Here is a 19,984-nt window from a genome sequence, read left to right as displayed (position 1 = left end):
TTGTTGCCTTCAAAATTTCTATAAAATGTCTCAACTTTCTAAACTTTTCACACCTTTTCTGATATTTTAAGTGAGATTTGCAATTGCTTTATGTCAATATAGTGGTTAAAAGAACATGGTTAGTTGTTGAGGTACCAATATAACTGTACAGAACACTTCTTTAGATACAACATCACTTAGTGTCTTAAATTTTTGACGGATATGTCTGAAGATCTACGTGGAACACCAACAACTTTCAAAATAGCGTATTACCTATAAAATAATCAAGATCCTTACACATTTTGTGAATCTTTAGAAAATCAAAATTTCTAACCATTTTACTTAGGCAAAAAGGTGGTAAGATCCTAACATGCTTATTTCCATAATGCTATAGGGTAAACCTAGTGTTTAGAAGAAGCAATACATGCATCATGCTACAAGATTCAGTTACTAAATCATGGGTCTTGACACTTTCTTCAAACTACTCCATCAATTCATCTGTTTGTAGACAACGAGTTTGCTGAACACTAACTCACAGGATCCAGATTTGCACTGTTTATTGGTACTCTTTTTTATAATATTCACATTCAGATCATGTTTGGATAGATCCTTTACGGTATTATGGTAATTCATAGAAAACTATTATAGTCAGTGATGTTAAGTTTTCTTAATTAATGAAAACTTTCTTATGGACAGATTAACATTCTATTTATTTGGTTAATTTTACTTATCATAGCTACTTACAATGCTTATGCTAGAGTTAAGCCATGTGTATTGAGGGGTAAAGAGGAGGTAGAATTGGTACCCAGACCCTACGTGCTGAGAGATGGAATTTAGTTCTAAACACTTCAGTGAGTAAGGATTATGATGCAGTTGTGGTTTAAAGGCCAGTTTCTGGCCTTTAAATGCCTCATTTTTGCAGAAGTGCCATTTAGGAAATTGGGGGAAACCTTTACCTTGCTCTTCATTACTAGGATAATAACCTACTGGACAAGGTCCTGAACCCAGGACTCTGATGCCTACAATATCACGTGTAGACTAAGCACTAGGTCCTGAACCCAGGACTCTGATGCCTACAATATCACGTGTACACTAAGCACTAGGTCCTGAACCCAGGACTCTGATGCCTACAATATCACGTGTACACTAAGCACTAGGTCCTGAACCCAGGATTCTGATGCCTACAATATCACGTGTACACTAAGCACTTCTTTCATTTCCTAGAATTGGCCATGTGTTAGCAGACTGTCCCACTTTGCTGGTGTTTCACTACCACAAAACTTCTTCACAGGAGGGCAGAACTTCTATTACATACAGTGCTAACTGCCAAGATGTGTATACATTTCATTTTTGTATGAAGTATAAAAACTCTTACTACCTTTGACAATTTAAATATCCTTGACAATTCGTATTTGCCCTCAGAGGAGTAAAACTGACAGTGAAGAACAAAATTATTTCTAAAAGGATGTTAAATTAAATGGCCTTCTTTCAGTAAATTGTCACTTGCTTTTTAATGGAATTGCTTTTTGATTTTAAGTAAAAGATAAAGATTAGTAGATCTATGAGGCAGGAACATTTATTTCTGAAATTTTAATATTGCAATCATTCAGAAAATAGAAGGTAATTCTATATTTACTAAAATCGTTAGCCGGATGTTAGACCTTTTTAATAATAAAAATGATGTAAAATGTTTAGTATTTAAAATTTTAAAAACCATTAGAAAGTTTGGCCACATAGCTATATGTATTCTTTATCAATATGTAAATAGATATAGTAAAGCTTGTATGTATAATTCTTAATAAATTCTTACTAACAAATATTAAGGAAATAGTAAATCTTCATATAATATCAAGCAGGTACAACTTGAAATACTGTAGAACAACTCTTTCGATCACTTGCCCTTGTTTACATATTTTTGTGATTTCCTTTAATCAATTTGTCAAAGTCTGATTTAGTGGCACACTCAACCAGGAGGCGTTTCCTAGAGAACTGTCATAATGTGTTAGGGCTTTAATAGTATAGAAGGTTTCATTTGTTGTGACATACAGAGAGAATGTGTTTGAAACTTAAGAACTTGGGATTATATTTCTATAACAGAGAAATTAATTTGACTGTACCAACAAACTCTCAGGCTAAAGAGCAATTGGGATAATTAGAAACCACATATAGATTTAGCTTGCAGCAGAAGAGTGCCATGCTTGGGGCTAAGCAACTTGTTGAAGGCTATCACTATTTGAAATGGGAGGAAAAGTTTGTGTGTTTTTGTTTATTTTCTCACCACAAGAAAGTACGAGAAGAAAATCAGGTAAATGCCATTCATTTATTACAGCTCGGTCACAGCAATTATTAAACCGTTGTGAAAATACTGCTATTAGTAAATTAAGAAGACAAGAGAAATATAGGAATCATCATACTCCTTCATTTAACTCTGAACGACTAAGCATTCTGTTTCTAATCCATCGATTGATTACGTACCTCCATAACGCCGCATAGACAACTGCTAAGGTGACCAAGGCCAAACAAGAAAGGCCACTGCCCACTATTAGGGTCACTGAAGGTGTACCAGAGGATTCCATGATCTGTAAAAAAAGAAGGAGAATTTTTAAAGAAAATAAGGTAAAGTAACTTCTAAACTCAGCACAACTAGCCTATCACTCAAAAATAGCCCATATATTTAGTTGTTATAGTAACCAGATAATTACCCATGAATCCACTCTTTTCACATATTCTCAACCTCTACAATTAGTAATTCTAGCTTCCCTATCTCTCCCACTATGGACTAATAAAAGTCCTCAGAGACTTAAATACTTGAGTATGGCATGTTATCGACACATCGCTTTCTAAAATAAAGATCTGAAAATACAACCTGGTCAACATTCACATGTTAAATTTTCTCCAGCTAAAATTTGAAGCAGCATTCATTTTTGTTCAACTAACTATAGTCCAGTCATTTTGCAACATCCTTTTTAGTAAAATGTATCTTGATCTTCATCTGCAACTCATTATATTATGCCAATCTGTCTGGTACACAGATATTGAAAATTATTTCAAACTTTCAGACTTTTGACAACTTTGTTCCAAGTCGGCTATGCTCACATTTAATTTCACTTGCTTGGCCTCTGAGAATACTAAAGAAAATCAAATGTCAAATTTAAGAGCTTCAAGTATATTTTTTAATTTTTTGTCTGTGAATAAAGTATGTGGGGATAGTTTTCCCATTGCCAGCATCAGTCCCTAAATACATGACCTTGAAAAATCAGCCTTTATATCTTTTAAAACACATATAACAGATCATAGGCATTCACTGATCTGAGAGGTTTCTTTCCCTGGGTACTAAGATGGCATTAAGTAATAAAATCTGTTGGTTTTCATAGTGTCAATACAGAAGTTTGAAGAAATACACTTTAAGATTAAGCATGTTCTAAAACCTTAGATAAGCACATCAAATTATATGAAGTATTTTTTATCATCAAAAATAATAAGTAGAGTCGTGCTGATTCAGGCCACATTCAGGCAGAAAGTCACATTTATCTGAATAATCATTTTCCAGCATTTCAATTTTTGTTCTATTTTCTCAAAATATATTTGATGAGAATATTATTTTTCCCTTAGGCAGTTCTATGCAGCTGTCTCAGAAACTACTTTCACAAAACCTATATACTTTTAAGAGATTATTTCTCAGTTTCTGACAGCCATGCTTTCATGAAAACTTCATTTGAAAAGAAGGAATATCTGCATATATATATGTAAAATTTCCAAGGGCATCCTGAGAAAACATGTGCTGAAAATACCCAATGCAGCTATGCAGGGTGTTTGGCTGTAGTGTCTGGGGGTCTTCATTCTACTCCTAACAATATTCTTACAAATTCCCCCCGAACAGCTTTCCAGCTTTAAAATAAAGGTTGAGTTGGCAGATATTTTTATTTGAAAGTTTGCAGCATATTAGGAATATGACTGGAGTGCATCTCCAGAACTATACTGCAGAAATTTCAAGTTAGAAGACATAAAATTGAGTAGAATGTAGTTACAGCACACCAGCTAGAATCCACTCCACCAAGCTACTGTAGCTAAGCAGGAGACGAACCCATTATGCCACCCTGCAACATTCTGCATTTCCCCTTTTAAAATGCAGTTCCCTGGAGAAACACTCGCCACAATGTCCCTGCCTTTGCATTAAAGCCGTGTTTTCCCTTTGTTACTTACTATTTCTCTAGGTTGCTGAGCCAAAATGGCGAAGGTAGAGAGACGATCACATAAGCATTTCGTATGGGATGCATCGGTAAGCACAGTTTTACATCCCTGGGTGGACCACGTTCCCAAAGACTCGTTCCTGCAAAGGGGGAGGGCGGGGGAGATCGGGATAAATACGCCTGACGGACAAATCCGTGAAGAAGAAAATGCAGTTTAATTGAGAGAATCGTCTACTGTAATTCCCGTACAGGAAAAAAAAAAAATCTACTTGTTGTTGAACAGGACGTAATTTAGATGCATATCCAGGAATGCAAAGCGCGAGTGGGAGCAGGCGGGCGGCGGTGCGGCGTGCAGCGAGCTGTCCAGCGCCGGAGGTGCTGAAACCAGGACTAGCTCCGTCCAGCCCTCCGCCAGCAGCGGCCGCGGCTCCAGCAGCCGCCAGAGCGCTGGCAGCCGCTTCCTATGCTCATCGGATCGCTTCAAACACTCAGGGTGTAAAGAGGCTTTTCAGATTTTCCTACCGGCTCTGATTCCCGGCCCATATTTTGGACCGTGAGTGCTGGCTTTCAAAATGCGGCTGTCTCTGAAAAGCCTGCCTAAAAGGTTACATGGCTCGGGTTGAGTGACGGGATCTTCCCCGCTGCCGGCTGGGGATTTTTCCTCCCTTCAGAATAGCTGCTGTGAAAATTTCACCCTGGAAACGGGGAGCAGCAGCAGCGGCATCAGCTGGTTCCGACTCTCATTGCCTCTGCCTGGTATCCAGGGGAGGGGTGGGTTTCAGACCGAAGCTTCCTACTCCACACTTTGCTCGGCCCCACTCGCCTCGGAAGCCTTTGACATTTCTTCCCCTCGCCCGCCTCCCTGCCCTGGGGCAGAAGCATTGAGCTTAGCCCCAAGTCCACAGGACATTTAGAGGAATAACCGCACCCCAACGTCCAGGAGGAGGGGAGAAGAGAGCCTGGCTCAGTGTCCTCCTGGTGTAGCCATTTAAAATGCTAAAGCACATGGTTTATTTCCCACCCCAGCAGAACAATAAAAATGGTATCAACCTACATCTTCTTAGTGGGGGTGGGGAAGAACCTTCCACTCCTAGCTGAACTACTCTACAAGAGGAGATTAAAAAAAAAAAAGAAAGAAAGAAAGAAAGAAAAGAAAGCTATAGAGCTCAGCCAATCAACTTTATTACCATTACACGTGTTTCATACTGAATGCACCAATTGTCACCTCCCCTCCCCCAGGCCCAGGCCTGGACTGGCTCCATCTAACACACCTGTGTGTGTGTGTGTGTGTGTGTGTGTGTGTTTAAATTGCAAACCAAGTTACTATCCTGTGTTGAAAATGACTTCAAAACTCAAAGAGAAAAACACAAGATTGGATGTTAATTTTGATATGGGACTTTTGATTTTTGCCTCCTCTATCTCTGAATGCCTGGAGCTATTGGGTTAAACATGCATGCAGTAGATTTCAGAGAGATTTCAATGAAAGAGGCTTCTCTGTGATGTTTGAGGAGAATATAAATTAACGCTACAGAATACAACTTTACGCTATTTTTTTGGTATCCACCAGCAATATCCTTTTATTGTTTATGATTTTATGTCATTACTATTCCTGACTCAATATACTCTTAATTACAACTTTTTAAAGAAAGAAACCTTTTGATACACTTGATTTGGGGGGAGTTAGAAACAAATTACACTCAACTTTCCCCAAATACTTCTACGCTTTAGCCATTTCAACATTTGTTAGTATTCTTTTCTTTCTCATGATGTCATTGCAACCAAGCCATTTAAAGGAAAAAAAAATCAGTTATACTTTCAACTGCAACAGTATTAAATTCTGGTTCTATCTAATCATAGCGGCGAATCAATTTATTTCATTAGCTGTCTGCCTCTTATCTTCTTGTGACAAACAGTTAAGGGCAAATGAAAAGCATTTATCTCAGCTGATCAAAGTTTAAAGAAGAAAGATACACTTAAGGGAATCTGACGTGTTTTAAAACACAACATCTGCATTATTCATCCTGGACAGCAGCTTTATTTTAACGTAGCATCAGTGCTTTCAAGATGGAATCCAGTACTTCCACTTTTCACGTGGTGCAGCTATGCCCAATAAACTAAATCAATATCTTAACAAGAAAAAAACTTCACTGTAAATAAGACCTCCTATGGGACAAAGTTATACATTAATGTCCATGTGATGAGCATTTATTTGATCTTAGCGTCATTAAACTTTAGCTGTTTACATTCCATATGATGTAGCTACATTGGGAAGACCATGTCAGTGTCACATGGTATCTTTAGCAAAGTGGGTCAGTTTATTTGATTTTGTACAATGATTGCATTCGTGACCTGGCCCAACCCCAGGGGAAATTGGAAAGTAAGTAACACTGGTCTCCCTGTTTTAGTCCCGCACTCCTTTCAAACATGAGAAATGCTTCTAACCTCGCTGGGTCCCTTTTCATGCAGACATCCCTGAGGCTACATAACCTCTGTCCTTATCTTTCTTCAGAACTATTATCCTTTCGTTGACTTTATATAATGTACAATAATATAAGAATGGCTGGAGACAGCTTAATGTACTCTTTTAAGTTTAAAAGAAGATATACACCAGACAGTAATGCATCTGATAGAACACTGGAATCTGTAGTAGGTGAGCAGAAGGATCTTGAAAAGTGAGGGGTAACTACCAAGCTCTGCATTTGGTCACTCCCAAGCAATGAGCAAGTGATGCTATGCCATTCTGATGTCAAATTGTTGCCAATTGTTTCACAAAAAACTCTTGATATTTAAAACTCATATAAAACTTACAAATGAGTTTCTTCCATCACTAGCATTCACATAACTATTATTACAAACACTGTAGTATGAGTTGTCTGTATATTCATACTTTTCATAGCTTCCTCCTACTGTACAAAGTTCTTTGAAAGCATGGTGCATGCATCTGACTGATTTCAGGGAGACCTTGTAAAGCTAACTGATGAGGAGCAGAGCAAACGTGAATCCAACTGCTTCCCCATTCTTCACAGAGCAGCGATTTTAAACACCTGGCCTACGTCAGCAGTCACATTACTCTTCCAGTGTCAGAGTTCTGCATGTTATAATAAATGATATATCTGTGAATTTATCTTAGTTATTAAGTCTAGGTTGTCATCAGTAGGGCAAACAAATACAGTGAAATAGTATGAAAATTAAAGATATAGGAGTAACAGACACAGAAGGATTGTCTAGGCATATACATTATATCAAAAATTATTTCTTTTTCATAGTGTCTTTCTTGAGTGTTAATTCATTTTATTCGAATAGTTTTCAAACATAACTATACCTGCGGAAATTCCATACAACTAGCACATTCTTTGTTGGCTGCCCCTACAGTCACCCACGTTAGCTGTTATCTGAAGCTCATCTTCTTCCCATCACTGTATTTAGGCTGGCTAAAGGTAGGAAACAGCCGGCCTGCCCTAGGTAGTCAGAACTATGTATCCAGAAACACAGAATTCTGCAAAAGTATGACACAAAATTTATTAATTTCTAGCTTAATGTTATTTTAGTCATTTCCCTAACTTTTGAAGTGTCTACACAGTTTCTTTGGAGATCTGAATATTTAGTTGAGGTTTGGGGTTCATGGAGTTTTAAATAATAAAACATGTGTGCCTGTTATCTGGTGTTCGAAATTAGAGGGAAAATTATCTTCTTACTTCTGTGAATTCTGTTTGGTAAAAAACTTACAGCAAAAATGTATAGTGGCACGTATCAAAATTATATCAAGAATTCAAACTTTTAATCTTCATAAGTACCAATACAACTAGATATCACTCTTCAATCAGTCTTCTATAAAACCATCCACTATGATTCGTAATAAATCAGCATGTAAGTTATTTATTATGAGTCAGTTACACACTGTAGGAAGTTTATTAACTCTTATGATATTGAATCTGTTTATTCAAAATCAGAATAGTACAGCCCATCTTTTAAAAAAATTTACATAAAATTTCTACTACCTTGTCCTCTAAAAGAAAGTAATAGCTTTCCAAATCCCAGCAGTACTTAATTTCTAAGGATTAGGCAGACCTATGTGATTTTTAATGCATATATTACACTCTAATGATGTATATGTGGCTCTTGGTGTAAATTATTCTCATAAAGCAGATTTTTGGAGTATAAATGAGATGATATTTTCAATTTTGAGTAGAAATAGTCTTGAAGGATAATCTTTAATTTTCAGGATATTGCAAATACTTAGAACATTGTTATTTCTGACAACTCTCAGAAAATCTTTTTGGAAGCAACCTTAGTGATCACCTAGACCATTGGTTTCCAGCATTTGCACTGCATTAAAATCACCTGAAAAACTTTAAAAATTAAGTCCTCGGCCTGGGCTTCAGCATTTTTACATTTTTAAACCCCTGTTCCCAATGATTATAGTGTGCAGCCAGGGCTGAGAACCATTGATCTCTTCCAGCCACTTACTTTTATAGATTAGGACAGTGGAGTGCAGTAAATTTAGGAAACTTGTTTTAAGTCTCAGAATGGGAGGCAAAGCTGGTTTTTTCATTTTGAGACGAGGGACTTTATTAAGTGCTAAGTTATTACTGTAATCTGCTTTAAGACAGAATATATCAAACATGGTCCTGTGAAGGTAAAAGAAGATTAGCTACACAGATCTGACACAGAAAATACATATAGTTGACTGCAAAAGAGTAACACTGCCATAAGTCATATATAATATCAATCCTTCATTCATTTGGGTAAGACTAAGAAGCACATACTTCCCACCACCTAGAAAATTACCTAAATCTAGGCATGGAATTGATAGTGGCCCTTGCATCCCATAATACCAGATTTCTAATTTGTCATCTAAAAGTTAACTAGTTCCAGGAATTCTCCAACACTTACATCTCCCTCACACTCCTTTGTGCCTGTTAATGCTTTCCATTCAACACCCTGATATTAATTGATAAATTCACCTCATTTTCTTCATCTACACAATTAGCATGCTCCAGGCCACATTAGAATATGAATGCTTTTCAGAACTGTATCTTGTTGATTTTTGATCACTGAAACACTGTTTTTCACTTAGTAGGGACTTAACAATAAATGTCTAGTTAATTCAATGACTTTTTACATTTCAATGGATGACTTTTAATACAGAGTTTGATCCAGACAGATTGTCTCAGCTCTAATTCATGTACTGTCCTTTAGCGTACAGCAGACTACAGTAATGTGAAGAGTACTTATTGGATCTTGATAGTTCATCTACTTGCTTTTGGTCTTCAAATATCCTTTGATGATGAACTCTAAAAGTATCCTGTGGTGTCTGCTCCATCTAGCAGTGAAGCATCAGTCTTTACTAGCCAGTCGCCACATAGCTAATGAGTGTTTTTCAAATGCCAGGTAAGATAGAAGATACATAAATAAATGAATAAATAAATGTAGTTAGCTTCTTAGAGAAGTTGACAATCTGCTTAGTATGACTATACATAATCCAAGAATATGTTTTCTGCCTAATTAGTTCTACAAATTATTCCAGAAAATGCTGTGAGTTCTATCATTCGATTTCAAGCCACCACCATCTCTCAGCTGGATTAATCTCTTCATCGAGTTCCTTGTTTCCATTCTTGCCACTTACCCTGGAGTCCAGTTTCAATACAGAAGCCAGAGAGATTCTGTTGACAAATAAGTCAGACCATGCCACCCTGTTACAAGCTGTCAGTGGTTCTTCTAATTTCACTCAGAGCAAAACACAAATCTGTTACAATGACCGATGAGGAAGGACGCTCTCTGGTCTCTCACTGGCACTGGCATTTGTCTCCTCGCACATTTGTGTCTTCCCATCACTTCTGAACACAATGAGCTTCTTCCTGGCCCCCTTAGGCGTTTTGTACATTGACCTGGCGTGCCCTCTCTCTCTCTCTCTTTTTAAAACTTCAGATTAACATGAGGGTACAAATGATTAGGTGTCAATGCTTGAGTTTATTAGGTAAGGTCCCTGTTGTAGTTGTGCCCCTCCCGCAGGAGTGTGCCACATATTCCTGCATTGTGTCTTTCAGGTGAGAGCACACTAATTCCCCTCTCTACTACCCTGCTCCCTCTCTTCTCCCCTCTCCCTCCACCTCCCATTGAGTTTTCTCTTGTGTGGGTACATATTAGTTCATCTACTACTATCATATTAGTACTGGATACTTGCTTTTCCTTTCTTGTGATAATTTACTAAAGAGTATGTTCTTCAGCTCTCTCCAGTTAATATAAAAGATATAAAGTCTCTATTTTTCTTATGGCTGAATAGAATGGATTAATGAACTGCAGTAGATGTAGAAAACACAAAGATATTCGCATGGCTTGTTCCCTCTCACCATTTAGGCCTCTCTCCCCTTATGCTATCCTAGCAGAGATGTCATCGCTGACTGCCCAATATAAGATAGTAACCCCCTCTCGGCAGTCAGTGAAAAATGGCCACAAATATACCACACATATTCATCTTCCCATCCAGAGGTGGGGTAAATTTCCTTTTCCTTTTATTTCCTATTTCCTTCTAGGCATGCCCTCAGACTTGATTTGATTAGAAAAATATAATGAAGGTATGTGACTTCTAAGCCTATGCCTCAAAATACATGAGTTTCCACTCTCATCATCTTGAAATGCTACGATTATGTGAGGTAGCCCTGGCTAACCTCCCTGAGAGGGAGAGATTGGCATCCACCACCAGACATGGGAATGGAGTCAGATTAACAGATCCAGCTCCATGATGAACTGCCAGACGGCAGCAGATGAATGACACAAATAAGATCAGCAGAAGAACTAACCACCTCAGCTCAATTTAATAACTTAACCTTAGAATTATGAGCAAATAAAAATGGTGGTGATTTTGGGCCACTAAGATCTGACGCGGTTTGTTGTATGTTATTGATACTCTAAGTCCCACCCACATGCCCTTTACCCTTAACGATGTAGTTTCCCATGACATTTATCACACCGAGTATGTTATATACGTATTTATCTATTCACTTTTTCCTTGTCTTTCCTCACTGGAATGTAAGGATCGGGCGGACAGGGATATTATTATGTTCACTTTGGTATTTCCCTAATTCTAAAATCGTGCTTGACACATATTGGGTGCTTAGTTAATATTTCTTGAGTGAATGCCTGATGAAGATGCTGATTTTATACAGTTGAACTTACATCATTCATTCATTCATTCACTTATTTATCATCATGTAAGCTGCAGGCACTGTGCTAGGTTGTTTTGTGGATATATTAGATTCCCGTGTTGCCTTTCAAAGCTTGAGAGCATCAGTGGAAATTATCTCACAGGTGTAGTATCACTGCCTCTTTGTCATAAAAGCCAAGAATATGTCACTCCTAAGGTCAATGAGCTTTAATTATAAGAATAGTCATTTTATTGCCAGTAACACTTTTTTGTTGGTATTTTAAATTAAAACTAGTGAGAGCAGAAAGTAATAGTTATTATACTATTATAGTAAGTATAATATTAAGGAAGCCAATGTACTGAGTTGTAAATATATATTAAGAATCTTCAGGATAATTCATTAATAATTAAAGAATATGCTAGCTTCCATCATTAATTATCCCATAGGCAAATAAGATTAATCATACTAAAGAATATAACTGCTAACATTTGTTAAATGTCTACTCAGTATTAGGTGCTATGGTAGATACCTTAAACATATTTTTTTAATTATTAAACTTAATACTAAGGCAGATATTATTATTTTCTCTAGAGAAAGATGGAGTTCCTATACCCATCCAGCATTGTAGAGACCCTAGAGATGAAAGAGCCTAGAGTTGGAGGTTGCCAGGATATCCGAATCTATGTGCTATATCCACGCACACCCTGGACTACCTACTTTGCTGTTATTATTTAATGTTCAAAAGAAAGAAATGGAGCCAAGAGATGGTGACATTCTTAAGGACATCAACTTGGTAAACAGCTGTGTCACTCATTGAGCCCAAGTGTATGTGGTGCCAAGGCAGAATCTCCTTGGTTCTGTAAGGGATGGACAAGAGACAGCAGAGCCAAAGGTGGGAGCTCACAGGGAGAGTGCTCAGAACGGGTGAGAGTACTGAGAATTAACATCTCACGGAAAAGAAGTGGGGACGGTTTCATTAAAAGCTATAACCTAATTATAGCCTAAGAATATGGGGAGGGAGTAAGGGGAGAGTGGGGAGGGGGGTGGATGGGTGGACGGAGGGTGATTGGTGGGATCACCTCTATGGTTTATCTTACAAGAGTACGAGTGAATCTTTCTAGAAGTAGAATATAAACGTCTTAACACAATAACTAAGAAAATGACATAAAGGCTATGTTAACCAGTTGGCTGAAAATATTTCAAATTGTATATGAAAACATTACACTGTACCCCATGATTGCATTAATGTACACAGCTATCATTTAATGAAAAAAAAAGTAAAAAAAATGATTTATCAAAGGTCAACCCTGCGAGAGAATAAAAAGATGCGGCACCATGACAGTCATTGTGGGGATGAGGGAGGCCACTGAAAGCCTCTGAGAGAACAATTTCAGCCAAGGGGTCACAGAGAAATTAGACTGCCACACGTTAAAAAAGGATCCTTGAGATATCAAACAGTTCAATAACAAAAATGAAAAAAGACTTCTAAATACGTGGAAGGCAGACAGCACAGAAAATTATGTTTTTGTCAAGTATGTTTTCACTCTGAGGTGGGAATCAATCTTCCAACACCTTACGGTTCAGACCCAAACAGTCCATGGAGGGACAGATCATGACAGGACACAGTGATGATGAGAAAGATGTCCTCAGTGTGATTCAGAATAATGATGGGACTATTAATATTAAAAAGAAGGACAGAAAGAAAATATCTTCTCCTGAAACCACAGGGGCACGGCGTTATTGCTTCAATAAGATGGAAGAAAATTCAAGAATACAATTTCATTTAAATCATTGTAAGCCTTTTTTCCTCAGAAATTTTCAAAAAATTTGTTTAGACCATTAAAAGAAAAAAGCAAAATCTGGTATAGACAGGAAAAACAGGAGACAACGTGAGGGATATGGAAATATAATTTTGAATAGAATTAAAGATGAATGTCGCTATATACATTTGTCAGCTGATGAATTATGTATGATATGTCTAATAAAACAACAAAATACATTTTAGTTCTGAATAACTCTGGATTAAGAAGGACTTCCAAAGTTTCTCTTGGATGGAGGCAGAAGCAGATCCGAAATTATTATTTTTTCTCTCATTTCTTTTCAAAAGGCTTGAAAATGGCTTTAACATTGAACGTTAGTTAATCTCAAAATCACAAAATAATTCATTATATTTGCATATTTTCTTCCTCAAAAACACTGTTTGTCTGGGCTAAGAACCAATTTTTAGACCGACATAATTTGTAGCAGCTGAGATGCAGAACCCTTCAAAATCAGGATTACTGAAATAAAATGGAGCAAATTTAAACGTATGTTACTCTCCACACTAGTTTTCAAATAATCTGGACACAAGGCCAGTCCTGAGATATGATTAGACCATTGTAAATTTTATAGCAAAGTAGATCCAAGATCTCACCAGTTTAATACTAACTAGCTCATGTCCTGATTCTAATGGCTTTTGATGCAGGATTTTTTTTAAAAGGATTAATCCCAAATGTGGCATACTGTGTGTAGAAAAATACACATATAAAAAAGAAAAGAATGGAAATGTATTAGAAAAAATAATGAAGTGCAGTTGTCTCAAAGGACTGAATTATGGGGATTGTTTTTAGCTCCGTCATCATTGTATCTACTTTTCCATTATTCTCATATATGACCTCTGCCACCTGAAAAATTCTTTTGAGATTCAAAAAGAAAATTTGTATGAAATAATATCATGATAACTTATAGTTATCAGAAGATTAATTCTTTTATAGTCTATATTTGCAGGAAATAAATATTTCTTTTTATACTCTTCACTAACCTGAACCCACCCAATAGTTCCTTCACCAGAAAACTAAAGGATATAGCTTAAAACTGTATATCTCTCAAAGTGTACATATCTTGTCTTATTTATTTATTTATTTTGAGACACTGTCCCCCTGGATAGAGTGCTACGGTATCACAGCTCACAGCAACCTCCAACTCCTGGGCTCAAGTGATTCTCCTGCTTCCACCTCCCAAGTAGCTGGGACTACAGGTGCCCACCACAATGCCCGGCTATTTTTTGGTTGCAGCCGTCATTGTTGTTTGGCGGGCCTGGACTGGATTTGAATCCATCAGCTCAGGTGTATGTGGCTGGCACCTTAGCTGCTTAAGCCACAGGCGCCAAGCCCAAAGTGTACATATCTTCACGTGTGACTTAGGAATATAAGAGGGTTAAGATATCAAACAGATTCTCCAAGTCCTTTAGTTTTGGTTTTCAAGTCATTTTGTCGCATATAAAAATTTCCTCGTAAACTATAGTACCATCACAGTACATCAAACAGAATTAACAATGGCTAATGGTTTGGTTCCTAGACAGATATTCATTTTTATTACTTACCCCTATTTCAACTTACATAGTCTTTTTGTATATTACATAAATGATCTCTGCAGATTTATGGCAATAAGTCAGATTTTGCAAGTTGATATTTAGGCATTTAATGGCCGTTTCTAAGACCCTATCATTATATTGTAGAAGATACAGAGGAAGAATTACAAAACAGTTCATAAGCCTAGGAGCACAAGTGGGAGTAGTCAACTGTTTCTACTGAAAATTTATGGTACATGTCTTAGGAAGTGATCATGAGAGTTAGGGATTCTTTCACAATTCCTAATAGCTCTAAGCCAACTCAATATATTATTAAACATTATCTGCCAAAAATATTTCATAAAATATTTTAGCTTAGTTTAGTTTAGCACGCCCAGGCTGGCTTCTAACCCAACTGCCCCAGTGCATGTGGCTGACTCCATAGCCACTGAGCTATGGGCACCCCTATAAAATATTTTAATAGTTTGTAAAAGGTACATTTGTGATGCACAATAGTCCTCTATAGGTTAAAATCCTAGTACCAAGATTTTCAACAGCAGAATCACTGAGTAAGCATCTTAGGCTGCTATTTGCATTGTATACCATTTGGCCCCCTCCATTATTTTTGAGATTATAATTATGGTGAGGCTCGGCTGTACACTGCTTGAATCATGTTTTTGCAGGAGGCCATAGGTTCACTAGTTTCTAAGTTAAAAATTTGAGCACATGCCTATAATGTTACTCTACAGTAGAAGAACACTTCTCAAAAATTTATGATTAAGACATTAAATTGAGACATCAATTAAGGGTTTAGCCTAATTAACTAAAATTTTTGATGCATTGTTTCTGGGATAGGGCCAGGAATATGTGATTTTGATATCAGAGTTATTAGTTTCAAGAAATAGAAAATTAAAATCGTGAGTTAATTATACTTCAAAACTATGATTCATCATTGCCTACACAGAAACGGCAAAAATGCAGGTTCTTTGGACATTTATATCACTTAAACGACTATTAAGGTGACATGATGTTCTTAGAACTCTGAAAAAGAGAGTCCTGAGTATTGAGGAATGTTCCTGTGTTCACTTCCTCAACGTGGTATGTGCACTTTTGGGAACTGAATATGAGTAAAAAGGAAATGGAGAAAACTGGAGTGGCTGAACAAATTATTCCTGTACACAAACACTTAAAAGTTACATAAATTGTCTCTGCAAGAAAAACTGGATCCAATTAAAGTATAAACTAGTAAGGCGTTCACTTCAAACCAAGTGGTTCAAAATCATATATTTACTAAACTAGCACATTAATTTTGCATCAGTTTCAATATCACTCATTTGCAACTATTGAACTCTTTAAAAACTGATCAATATCTCAGCATTGCAGTGTTCGAAGTAAAAAAGTTCACTCAATAAAAGCCAGGCTGCAAACGTTTTGTACCTGCTTGATGGTAGAGGTAAGTGCATTCACCAAATCCAAATTGGTAACAGTGGCTTCAGTAAATATCACAGAAAATTTTCTTTTCATCAGTTTTTATTCTGCTCATTGAAATTACACTTTGGATTTGCTTGTGATCACTTTCAAAAGAGCTTGCCAATGTTCCTCCTTTTACATTATCTGTAGAATCTAGGAAAACAAATATCTTTGTCCTGCTTAGGGTTTTTAAATTTAATTTTTACATCAAAATGTGGCAATAGAAAACTTGGCTTCTAATTTATCTGCACCGACAGAGTCATCTGGAGGACACCACCAACCTAACTTGGGACTCAGTGTCTCCATTTATAAAATCAGACAATTACATGTTCTATCTACCTTATAAAAATATTATGTTGGTAAAACTCAAAATAATGAGTATCCCTGACAATTGTTTATTTAGTGGCTATCTGGGTCAGAAATTACTCGTAGGAATAAAAATTCTTTTTCTACAAGTTAAAAATTATATATAAATGCAATATATGAGTATTATAATCACTTAGATCATTTCTTTGACAAGAAAACAATGCCAGAGGGATCAAAGGACCTAAACATGATTATCCATCAAAGATACTCTCTCTTATGGGGGCACCATAACATTTTCAGAGTGGAGAGAAACACCAGACGTCAATTTTGGAAGACCCAAATTTTAAAAAGCTAAAAGAATTAATGTCCTCCAGGAAGAAAAAAGGAATCAAATGAATTGACTTTTACCATGAACTCTCTTTTTATCACTCTAAAGATTTTAGGAAATGAAACTCAAACCCTCTGTTACCAAATCTCTTTGGCATCGCAGAACCACACAGCTACCAGTTGAGCCACGTTCTGTTTTTAAGTCATGGGTGGACCAAAAAACATCAAAAGAAAAATTGTATACTACTAAAGAGAAGAATGCACATCATATCTTAGTATGAAATGCAACATATGTGGTCTTCCTATCTTCTAAACCTTGCCATTACCAAGAAATTATCACTAGAAATCTTCCACTCAAAGTACCTTCTTTGAAAATTAGGACTTCTGAAAATAAATATTCTGAGAATTATGGTCAAAAAGAACTCTGTAAGTCACAAAAGTCATTATTTTTGTAACTTCTGGCTTTTAGGGACCTTGAAGATAGAGCTCTATTGTGGGAAGCCATAAATCACCTACCTTCTGTGAAACAAGGAGATGTTTGGTAAGCAAGAATAGAGTAACAGGTTCTGCTGATAGGAGCTCACAGGGGAGGCGCTGTTCTGAGATTTCAGAACACCTGTGTCATCCACCACCTAGCCCCACAGCCATTGCCAAGCCATCTCCTGTTTTAGCTATGTGATGATTAGACCAAAGAGCAGCAGTGGAAGAGCAGTGGGAGCCTGTGCCACACAATGACATCACAGGCAGAAACGAAAATGAAGGGGCGGGAGTGTCTTTAAACAAATTAGGTAACATGGCTGCTTTTGAAGTCCAATGCAAGTTGATTTTTAAGTTCTGATATAAAATTTGAAAGGGCAGCATTCTTCTATGCATTTATGGGTAATTAAGCCTTTTGATGCTGATTTAGACACCCTAACATACTAAATTGGATAATTTAGAGATTATGACATTTTGGTTTAATGTCATGTATTGGAAAATTTCTGAAAAATGCTTCAGTACCTCTTGTGCTAGCCACAGTCCAAGGCACTGGGATTACAAAGATTAAAAATTAAACATAGTCCCTGGGTTCAAATATAGTGAGAGACCAATATAGACTGTAACTTGTTCATCCTAACCCGAATTGTGGCAATTCCAAAATCTATAGCTCAGCTGGAAATTGTGGGGTGTGGCTAGTGCTCTGGTGATAAGAGAAGCATCTGAGTCCATTTCTCAAAAAGCTTGGCGTTTAAAGAAATATGCCTTGTCCTGTATTTAAATAAATGCACATTCTGTCTTCCTATCATACTGTTACTCCTCTGATAGTACCGCTTCTTAATACATTAAAAAGCCAAGCGGTGAAAATTCATGGTTGAAGGACAGCACGGAACCCCCAATGGCATAATTAACATTTTAATGAGTAGTCAAGGCCTTCCTGTGTTTTGGATCTCAACCGTGTGTCTCCTGAGTGGATCTCAATCTGTTGAGTGAATGAGAAGATTCTGTCTTAGTGAGATTTTAAATGAGTGATCACACAGGCTGCAGTTTCACCTTGCCTTTGCTCTCTCCTGTGTTAAAAAGTTCAACGACGTTGGAACATGTCGTGTCAGGGTCCAGCAGCCCGTCTTCAGCCTTTGCTCCTTTCTCTTTTAGGGTGCACAGAAACTGTACCCCTAACACTCTCCAGCCAGGAATGGCTCATTTTCAGTAACTGACCAAGTAATTGCAAGTCCCCCTCCTTTGCAAGGGGCACTGGGCTAACTGCTATGTGGGGACACAACAATTTGCAGAAGGAGCGTTGGCTAATGTTTTTAATTTAATTATTTGCAAATCAAACTTTGCCTGCTACTCCAAAGATACTAAACTTCTTCATCGGGGACAAGTTTCAAAGTCGTTAAAAAGCTATTTGTTTTGAGGCTTCAGAAAATAAAGTATCTAAAAAATGTTCTAATGGATAGAAAACCACTTTTATTCCCAGATAAAATCTCTCAAAAACATTAAAAACCAATCTCCTTATTTTCATTACTAAGCCAAAAGAAAAAAAAAAAAACCGTCACGAGAAAAATTCCCATGGGAAAGTTTCAAGCATCTTAAAAACGGGGCTGATAATGGAAAAGCTTTCTCTGTCATAATTAATATAGCATCACTAATATCAAACCTCAGCTGCTTCTCCTGTCTTCATATCTCATTTCTGACTACTGCAGACCCATTACTGTTATGTAGATTACACACATCGCACAAGAGATGTTCTATTATTATTAGATAAAGGGCCAAGAATCTCGGGGAATTTTAACACTGATTTCCTGGTGATCAGAATGTATAGCTCAAGTTTTCACTAAGGAAGATGTCACCATTAGAAATCCACATAGATACTGATGTAGTTCAACCACTACTTTACATTTTGCAAACTGGTTTGATATAAAACCAAGGACACCATGCACATGGCAAATTACATCATCTTTTTAGCAAACTTGCAAACTCCAGTCGTGTTTCTTGTATCCCTCAGGTCTTCTATTAACCATAGTCAAGAATATATATTTTGTAAAAAGTAAAGCATGAAATGTCTGCCATTTTTCGCTGATTGGTATTATGAAGAATAATTGTCATATGGTATCTGTCACTGATATAAAGTTCATCTGGAGAAGAGGACTCCAAGTTCTCCCCAAAGAATCAGACATCGGCATAATGTGCCATGGTATAAACAACCTATTTTTGTAGCCAACTATCCAGGATACATAGAGAAATCCCAGGAAGTCAGAAATTTTCCTCCTGAGGATACGTTTAGAGAGACTGTTATGAAGACTGTTTATTCTCAGAGTGATACATAAAATTTACTTTGCTAATGGCACAATTTCCAACTTTGCAATTTCAAGACAAAGAAACAAATTATCTATGTTCTAATTTCACTAATTCAAGCCATTTGATGTATTTTCAATGCCCTAGAGTTGATTAACGATGGACATTCCAAAAAATAGCTCTGGGAAGAACAATACTTGCATCCTGAAGCAGTGGTTTTAGGTTACCGAGGTGCCTCCTGTACCTTCGAACCTGTGAGAGAGATGCTGATAGAAACTCACGGCATGTCCACGTCAGAGCGAATAGCTCCATGAACTACATGCAGTTTTGAAAAAATATTTAAGAACTCAGTAGATGTACAGAAAATCCAATGGGTCTGACCCCACAAATTCTCAATGGCTCTAATTTTCCCCGGTGACTGAAACTTTCCTTTCCTTCCTGACTCTCTTTATCTAATTAGGATCTTC

The 19,984-nt window shown here is 37.0% G+C and overlaps 1 protein-coding gene across 2 annotated transcripts in view; it reads right to left on the bottom strand.

Moving 5' to 3' along the window:
* ADGRB3 (adhesion G protein-coupled receptor B3) overlaps positions 1-19,984 on the bottom strand; it is a 734,763-nt gene that overhangs the window by 149,088 nt on the left and 565,691 nt on the right. For both annotated transcript variants that reach the window (XM_003789674.1, XM_003789673.2), the window contains 2 exons: positions 4,183-4,309; positions 2,455-2,558 (listed from right to left, as the gene is read on the bottom strand). In XM_003789674.1, coding sequence (XP_003789722.1) covers positions 2,455-2,558; positions 4,183-4,309 — 231 coding nt within the window. The remainder of the gene's footprint in view (positions 1-2,454; positions 2,559-4,182; positions 4,310-19,984) is intronic.

Source organism: Otolemur garnettii, unplaced genomic scaffold (genome assembly GCF_000181295.1).
Source record: "Otolemur garnettii isolate 467f Iridium unplaced genomic scaffold, OtoGar3 scaffold00035, whole genome shotgun sequence".
Lineage (NCBI taxonomy): Eukaryota > Metazoa > Chordata > Mammalia > Primates > Galagidae > Otolemur > Otolemur garnettii.
Note: the sequence above shows the minus strand (reverse complement) of the source record. Positions and strands in the feature narration are given on the sequence as shown.